Here is an 8,636-nt window from a genome sequence, read left to right as displayed (position 1 = left end):
TGTTTAAATTTCATTGATTTCTATTTACTTAATCTAAAGTTATTGTGCAAAAACCAAGAATAATGCTTATTTGGGCTCTTTTTTGGCCCCTTATTCCTAAACTGTTTGAACTAAAACTCCCAAAATCAATCCAAACCTTCCTTATGTGGTCATAAACCTTGTGTCAAAATTTCATAGATTTCTATTTACTTAAACTAAAGTTATTGTGCGAAAACCAAGAATAATGCTTATTTGGGCCCTTTTTTTGCCCCTAATTCCTAAACTGTTTGAACTAAAACTCCCAAAATCAATCCAAACCTTCCTTATGTGGTCATAAACCTTGTGTCAAAATTTCATAGATTTCTATTTACTTAAACTAAAGTTATAGTGGGAAAACCAAGAAAATGCTTATCTGGACCCTTTTTGGCCCCTAATTCCTAAAATGTTGGGACCAAAACTCCCAAAATCAATCCCAACCTTCCTTTTGTGGTCATAAACCTTGTATTAAAATTTCATAGATTTCTTTTTACTTTTACTATAGTTAGAGTGCGAAAACAAAGTATACGGACGCCGCCGCAGACGACGCCAACTTGATACCAATATAGGACCAAAATTTTTTTCAATTTTTGCGGTCGTATAAAAATTGATTGCAATCAAAATTCAGAGCTGTATCAAGCTTGAATGTTGTGTCCATACTTGACCTAACTGTTCAGGGTCCGACTTCTGGGGTCGTATAAAGCTGCACCCTGCAGAGCACCTGATTGTCCTTTGTTCAGAAATCTCATTGATCAATGTACACATTTACAGTACTTGGCACTAATTGAGAAAATAACTAAAAATTCATACATTTTTTTTTAATCTCTAACAGCTGAAAACAGCAATATTCTATAGGAATGAATACAGCTTTTGGTAAATACATGTTTGACCATAATCAACATCATTTAAATCAAATATCAATAAAGTTTGTAGCTTGATTGACCTTCATAAAATAATGACCTTGAGCAATAAATATGAAATGTAATAATTGATATCTAACAATGCATAACATAATGGTCAAATAAATTAACAATTAGAGACAAAAGCATTTGTCTGCTGATGTAAGTTCCACCATTTTTGATGGTTGTATTATTCCTATATAAATCTCAACTGTTCATCACTATTGTCCCCATCTAATGATTGATACAACAATAAAAAATCCCATGTAAAAAAATGTCCCCCATGGTAGCTGGATTTCTCAATATCTGTAAATGTCTGGTTTGAATGGTCCATCTTTAGGTAAACCTAGATAACTGGCTTGTTCGTCTGTAAGTTTGGTCAATTTGACACCAAGATGGTCTAAATGAGCGGCAGCAACAGCCTCGTCCAACTGAAAAAAATAAATGGAGTTACTTGATGAATTGAAATAATTTAGCAGAAGATGCAATAAATAAATAAAATGGGGAATTTGAAACTGATGATGTCCCAGCTTGCATACAATGTTATGAAGGGACATAACTCAAGAATGGTAAAAGTGATGGTACCCAAATTCTTACTTGATCTGAGTAATGTGGTAATAAGCATGATGTATAATTTTGTAACATTTGGTTGAGGCAAACTAAAGTTAGAGAACTGTAACAAAAAGTCAGCAGTAACTAGCACTCTAGAAAACATGAATTAAAATTATGGAAGAGAAAATAACAAACTTGTATACCAACAATTTCCCTCAAACTTTCATGTTTTTCCATGAACAATTAGAAAAAAACAGGAGCTGAACATTGAATTTGCTCATCATATATCTTTATCCTTCAAATATTCTGCTTGAAACAATGTATATTTCATGGCTAACCATTTTGTAATCATCTAAAAACCACCAGATTTTGGATCAAACTGATAAACAAAGCAGTAATTACACCTATTTTAATTTTATTTTTGAAGCATAAACATATATAAAATACATACCTTCTTAGGTAATACTTCAACTCCAATCTTGTGTTGTCCTTTTTTGGTCCACAGTTCAATTTGTGCAAGAACTTGATTTGTAAATGAATTACTCATGACAAAACTTGGATGTCCATGAGCACACCCAAGGTTAACCAAACGACCTTCAGCTAACAGAATTACATGTCTACCATTCTTCATTGTGTATCTGTCAACCTGAAAATTAAAACATGCAATAAGTATGTGTCTACCAATTATTTAAATGTCCTATGAAATTGGATGTGAAAAAACACAAAATTTCAATGGGCTTTCAGACTTTTTAAAATGAGTTTAACAGTGCATTTTATTGTGTGTTTGATAATTCAACATTGACCAGAGGTTACTGTAGGAGGATATGTTGTTTGAGATATCACAAAACATGTTCAAACCCACAGCATTTTTGCACCTGGCCCAAGTCAGGAACCTCTAGCCTTTGTTAGATTTTTTTTTTACTCATTTTAATTTATTTGCATGTTTTTGAGTTTAGTGTGGCATCCACTTTATTGAACTAGAATACATTATTATTTAGGGACTAGTCACTTGAGCTCGGGGTCCTTTGTAGACTTTTAAGTGGCCATGAGCTGTTTATCTGTTTTTTCAACAGTTGTTGCCTTTTTGCCACATTCCTCATTTCCATTATCTATTCTAAGATTGAAAAAATACCCTTGGTGTTGTTTGCAGTTTCAAGGCAGATGTTCAAAAACTTATAAAATTCTGATTAACAATATAAACATGTTTCCTTACAGATATTTATCAATGAGTTGAATATCATGCTAGAAAAGTAACTAATCAAGATTTTATTGACACAGGTAAAAATAAAACGTACCTGTGGTTTGATTTGTTCTTTCTTTGCGCAGTTCTCATTAATCCATTTGACCTCTAATTCACAATCAAAATGTCCAATATTGCACACTATAGAATCTTCTAACATCTGTTCAAACATGTTACCATGGATAATAGATGCACATCCTGTTGCTGTTACAAATATTCTACATTTTGGAATACATTCCTCAACTGTTGTTACTTCAAAACCTGAAAGATGTGTGAATGGTTAAAAGATGTGTGAATGGTTAAAATATTATATCAACTAATAATTACTACAAGACCGTAAAGATAATAGAAACTAATTTCAATTACAAAACCTACAAGTCTAGATGTGTGGAGGTTAAAATATTGTCAACTATTTCTATTGCAATATAAAATATATTTTCTTCTGTTGAATTCTTGTGAAATTTAACGTGAAAATGTAGTGTTTGATTGATTGATTGTTGGTTAGGGACAGCAATTTTGCCTTGCAGCAGGCCACCTACTGACTGAAGGACAGCCAACTAAGGACATTGATTGTGATAATCAAAACACCTTATTTAGACTTAAAATATTAATCATATGAAGACAATTTTTTTAGCTTTTAAAAATGTCTATGATGCAGCTTTATATACATTTTTGTTGTAGAAGCAAAGTTTATAATCTTAGGCATATTTCTTCAACAGAAATGAGATTTATAGATCCCCCTCAAAATGTCCATGAATATTTGTTCAATTTATGATATATACCTTCCATAGCTGCTTGTAGAGCAGTGATTGGATCAATTTCTACGATCATGACACGACAACCAAAGGCTCGGAGAGCATGGGCACAACCTTTTCCTACATCTCCGTATCCAGCTACCATGGCAACTTTACCAGCCAACATGACATCTGTTGCTCTTTTGATTCCGTCAACTAATGACTCTCTACATCCATATAAATTATCAAATTTACTCTGGAAAAAGAATTTATTTCAAGGTTTTAATTAAAAATAAGAATTTGGTTATCTATGAATACATCTTCTTCCTCAGTCAAGTATTTTATAATTTAATTACAATTCCATTTTCTTTGTTTAACTATTGCAAAAAGATGGGATGAAGAAAGTAGCCAAACATCAGACTGTTCTCTCTATTTCACAGGATCTGGTTTTGTCTCTGCTCCAGAAGTTGATACTTAATGAAACAAAAATCTAAACAATTATCACAAGTAATTTAAAGAGGAAAAACAAAATCTGAATTTTCAACAGTAACTGATATAGACCTGGCCTTGATTTGAATATCTTTATTCAAACTCGGAAATCAACCAATTAAAGTACTGGATTTGGTGTTTCTAGCACAAATTGTCAAAGTTTAATGATTGAAAGGCCAGTACAGATTGTTGTTATCCAATTATTCATTTATGTAGTAGTTACTCCGAATACTCTGCTTTAAGTCATTGTTTAATACCTTTGTGACTGAGTCATTGACATTAATGGCTGGCATTTTCAGTTTTCCGTCTTTCAACATTTTGTGTAAGTTATGTACTCCTGTTGTAGTTTCTTCTGATAAACCAGCAATTCCTGAAAAATAAAAAAACTTCTGATAAACCAGCAATTCCTGTCAAATTAATAAACTGACCAAAAAACTGCATGATTCAAATATATAGTAAATTCAGAAAACTACAACATAAAGACAGTGGCATAATAAATATTCAGTCTTTCAGTCAAAGGGAAATAACTGGAGTAACTATAAAGGTGGAAGTAGAGAAATGACTTATTTACTTTCATAGAGGTAGATACAAGAAATTATTTTCAATCAGACCAAAAGTGCAATTTTCTTTTTAAATTAAATTACCCAATGGAAATGAATTGCCCTTTAAATAGTTAAAATACATGAATTCCACTGGTCATTTCAAATATACATTTTTTTTACACCTGTAATTCAGACAGAGAATGGTTATGTAGTCCATAGAGAATGTTTCATTCATCTACATATGTATTTACCTGGCAAGTATTGTGGGAAACGTTCATGGACCAAGTTGGTTAGATCTCCACCATCATCTAAGATCAAGTTTAATGGCTGTCCATCTGGGAAGACTAATGTCTGCAAAAAACAAATAATGAGTTATTATTGCATAAAGCATAAAAGACATACCACAATTATTATATATTTTACTATCTTAAAGGGGCACTAGCTACGAGATATATGAAAAACCTAATATATTATTTTTTGGCTCAATCAGTAACGAATTTAAATAGTGAAATAATAATTCGCTTTTAGTAGCCAATAAGGTTCAATTTTGTCAAAATAAGCAAAAAAACATTGAATAAGAATTATTCACTTGCAAGTGAATAATTCGACCTCATTGAATCCGTATTCATGTGAACTTTAGCTTGAGATGGATAACACCTGAATTGTATGTGTAAAGTTATTTCAAGAAAGTGAATGTCAACATTGAAAGTGAAACAAAGGTAAATCATTTGATTGACTGATTTAATCCACAAATAAACATTCTAATACAGGTAAAAAACGATGATAAACATTTATTTTTTATCTGTAATATGAAATTAAATAGACCTAGAATAATTCAACAGCATGTGTTTGCTTAATTTATTTATATCTATATTTATGTTTACATCGCTTATATGGACATCGGATGACTATATAGGTCAACTCGATAAATAATTAGATGGCGTCTAGAATCAAATACACACGAAACGAAGCTATGTATTTTCATTGCCTGTGCCTTGTTTGTTTTATTTTGACTTTCAATAGTTTGGATAAATGTTTTACATTGTTATAAATCAAATATGAGAGTTTGATTAGAATTGGTGAACATAAATTTGACAGTTAGTGCCTCTTCAAATACTTTCCTAATTTTACAGGACAAAAAAAACAAGCTTTCATGCTATTCAACATGTAAATAGTGCTGGGCATTGTCAGACCTACAGGTATTGTTATTTGCATGTTCATTCAAGTTTAGTATCAATATTCAGTCAAGGTTGTGAAACCTATTCTGAAACTTAGCCCATTAGAATGAGATAAAGATTGGAATAACGAACTTCTATACCAGCAGGCAGTATACTGTATCCATTCACAGACTTTCGACTTTCATCAGTATTTTCATTAACTGCTTTCTATAAACAGAATGTGATCTTACACAATTCCCATACTCTGTGCCCTTCATTTCTCGAAAAATGAAGTTTGTATGCACGAAGGAACTGCTTTACCCTTGTTTAACTGTTCTAACCATAGAAATGATTAGATTGACTATTTACATGCACTTATTTTTATTTCTCATATAGATTAGACTGTTGGTTTTTCCTTTGAATTGTTTTTTTTTGGGGGGGGAGAGCTTTATAGCTTGCTGTTCAGTGTGAACCAAGGCTCCATGTTGAAGACTGTACTTTGATCTACAATGGATTACTCTTACAAATTGTGACTTGGATGGAGGGTTGTCTCATTGGCACGCATACAACATCTTCTTAAATAAGTCTAACAAATCAAAACGACAGATACCTGTTCAATACACCAGATGTATTCTTCATCAGTTTCTCCTTTCCATGCATAAACAGGGACACCTGTCTTGGCAATGGCTGCTGCTGCAAAATCTTGGGTGGAGAAAATGTTACAACTGCTCCACTGGACCTGAGCCCCTAGTGCTGTGAGGGTCTCGATCAGAACAGCTGTTTGTGTGGTCATGTGTAAACATCCTGTAATACGTGCCCCCTTCAATGGTTTGGATTCTCCATACATTTTTCTCATCTGCATGAGACCGGGCATTTCATTTTCAGCAATTTCAATGCATTTTCTGCCCCAATCAGCCAAACCGATGTCAGCTACAAAATAATTGGTAACCATAATGTTTCAATGAATATTGAATTAAATTGTTAGTGCAAATTTCCACTGTCACTTGAATTATAGTAATTAAAATATTGATTTTTTTTTTAAATAGAGATATATACATTAGTACATATACTTTGTATATTCAATCGACTGAATTTACCAACAACCTCACAGCTTTTCAACCATTCAATTTATTCAAAACATCTTTTATTCAAGTTAAGTTGAATTACCAGGAAAAATCCAGTAAATTTTTTATCATTTGCAGTGCCAGAGGGCAGTGGCTTGAGTTGGAAGTAAATTGTTTTTACATTGGGCTTTTTTTCTGATCAATTCTAGCAAAATACAACAGCCTAAAATTAAATTGTTACTTTCAACTTTTTGCACTGATATTAATATAGTCTCATCCCTTCCATTACTTAATTGAAATATTTGCAACTGGCCATTTAGCAGGCAAGAATCAATAATTAAATGGGAATTTCTGACTTGGGAAAATTCCATATTTTTACAATTGGTATAAATATTCATTTACAATTTTACAAGTACAAGATAATACAGTATGTGCATGAAAAAAAAGTGTATCAGAAAAAATCTGCATCAGTCATCACATAAATGTAAGATTTAACAGGTGCTCTTACAACCTGCTGACATGCAATGGCCATCATGCATATAATGGACACTTGTGTAACAAACTATGTCATTATAATTCTACTTTAAGCTAGAGATAACACTTTAATTGACAGATCCCTAAGCTTGAGATAATTTTATATCTCCAGTCCCAAATAACCACCTCATTTCACTGCAGTTGTAAAATATTAACTTAATGGTTATAAGGGGAGTAATAATGTTTGCTTGTTTATCAGCCTTCTTATTCATAAAGATTCAGATGATCAGCATCATTTACAAATATTTTAAAAACTGGGGTCATAATCTAGGACCAGCCGGCATCACTTTGTTTTAATGCTTGATCTTATTATATAGTCACCATATATCAGCGGAAATTAAAAATAAAACAGCTTGCAAATATCTTTCATACAGTGTTTCTTTAAATCTATAAGCCTTAGGTTTGTACTTACCAACTTTGTATGTAGGTTTAGCTGTCATGTTGATTTTGTTTGTTAGACACACGTTCGTTTACAACGACCACGTTTTAAAAAAGAGACCGATTATCGACATCACTTTCTATTTATGTGAAATTTAAACCAATCATATAACTATTTAAAACAGAGCTTTCCATTTGTCATCAGTGCTGAAACTAAACCAATCAAATTTATAGTAACATTTTCAACTGAAAGAAAGTATGACAGCCCAATCGGATTATTAATCTGATTACCTATCCTCTCTGGTTGATTGTATAATACCACACCATTGTCAATTATCTATAAGACTCTTTTTTCTTTTTTTTATCCAGGAAGGATTAAACAGACACACATGTACTGTGAGACGACAATCAAAAATTTAAAGCTATGTTTTAATTATGAAAAAGGGGAAAAAAAGGGGGGGGGGTTACACTGATACTGCGTTGTACGAACTGAGACTACTGTAATATATACTATTGTAGTCTCGGTGTGTAGATTGAGTACACAATTCGATGACTTCGCGTCTATCCAAATTATGAAAAACAAAATTAAACTTTTATCGTAAAAGTACATTCAAAGTATTACATTATGAAAACTTTTGGAAGTCTTTAGACCACACTGCATTCAGGGGGACCCCATTCACAAAAAAGACAAGGTACATGCATAATTTGATAAACATATAACATCATATTTTACCAGCTATACACAGACGACAATTTACTGTTTGTAGAAGGTAAAATCGAATCTATAACTATATATGGTATGAAATACTAATTTTAAACTGACATGACAAGGCTCCATGATGAAGGCCATACTTTGACCTATAATGGTTAACTTTTTATACAATGTGACTTGGAAAGAGACTAAGCCGTCTCATTGGCACTCATACCACACTTTCGTATTTAGATTGCATAGATGAATTCGGGGCACATAAATCTTTCAATAGAACTGGCATGTTCTAGAGATGTGGAATAAACCGTATTTAGAAGTTTTGC

The 8,636-nt window shown here is 32.3% G+C and overlaps 1 protein-coding gene across 1 annotated transcript; it reads right to left on the bottom strand.

The window, feature by feature from the left end:
* Window positions 1-818: 818 nt before the first annotated feature.
* On the bottom strand, window positions 819-7,763 carry LOC139524837 (adenosylhomocysteinase B-like). Its single transcript, XM_071319943.1, has 8 exons — window positions 7,639-7,763; window positions 6,239-6,558; window positions 4,723-4,822; window positions 4,187-4,299; window positions 3,489-3,696; window positions 2,762-2,967; window positions 1,918-2,112; window positions 819-1,345 (listed from the first exon to the last, which is right to left on the bottom strand). The coding sequence occupies exons 1-8, from the start codon at window positions 7,664-7,666 to the stop codon at window positions 1,214-1,216; spliced, it is 1,302 nt and encodes a 433-aa protein (XP_071176044.1). The 5' UTR covers window positions 7,667-7,763; the 3' UTR covers window positions 819-1,213.
* Between the last annotated feature and the right edge of the window lie 873 nt (window positions 7,764-8,636).

This window comes from Mytilus edulis, chromosome 5, assembly GCF_963676685.1.
Source record: "Mytilus edulis chromosome 5, xbMytEdul2.2, whole genome shotgun sequence".
NCBI lineage: Eukaryota > Metazoa > Mollusca > Bivalvia > Mytilida > Mytilidae > Mytilus > Mytilus edulis.
The sequence above is the reverse complement of the archived record's forward strand: the minus strand, read 5'-3'. Positions and strand labels throughout refer to the sequence as shown.

Excerpts from the sequence above, each read along its gene's own strand:
- LOC139524837 (XM_071319943.1), bottom strand. The coding sequence starts at position 7,666 with ATGACAGCTAAACCTACATACAAAGTTG. Across the intron at positions 4,300-4,722 it reads TTTCCCACAATACTTGCCAG|GAATTGCTGGTTTATCAGAA; the intron begins GTAAATACATAT and ends TTTATTTTTCAG. Across the intron at positions 2,968-3,488 it reads TCTACAAGCAGCTATGGAAG|GTTTTGAAGTAACAACAGTT; the intron begins GTATATATCATA and ends CACATCTTTCAG.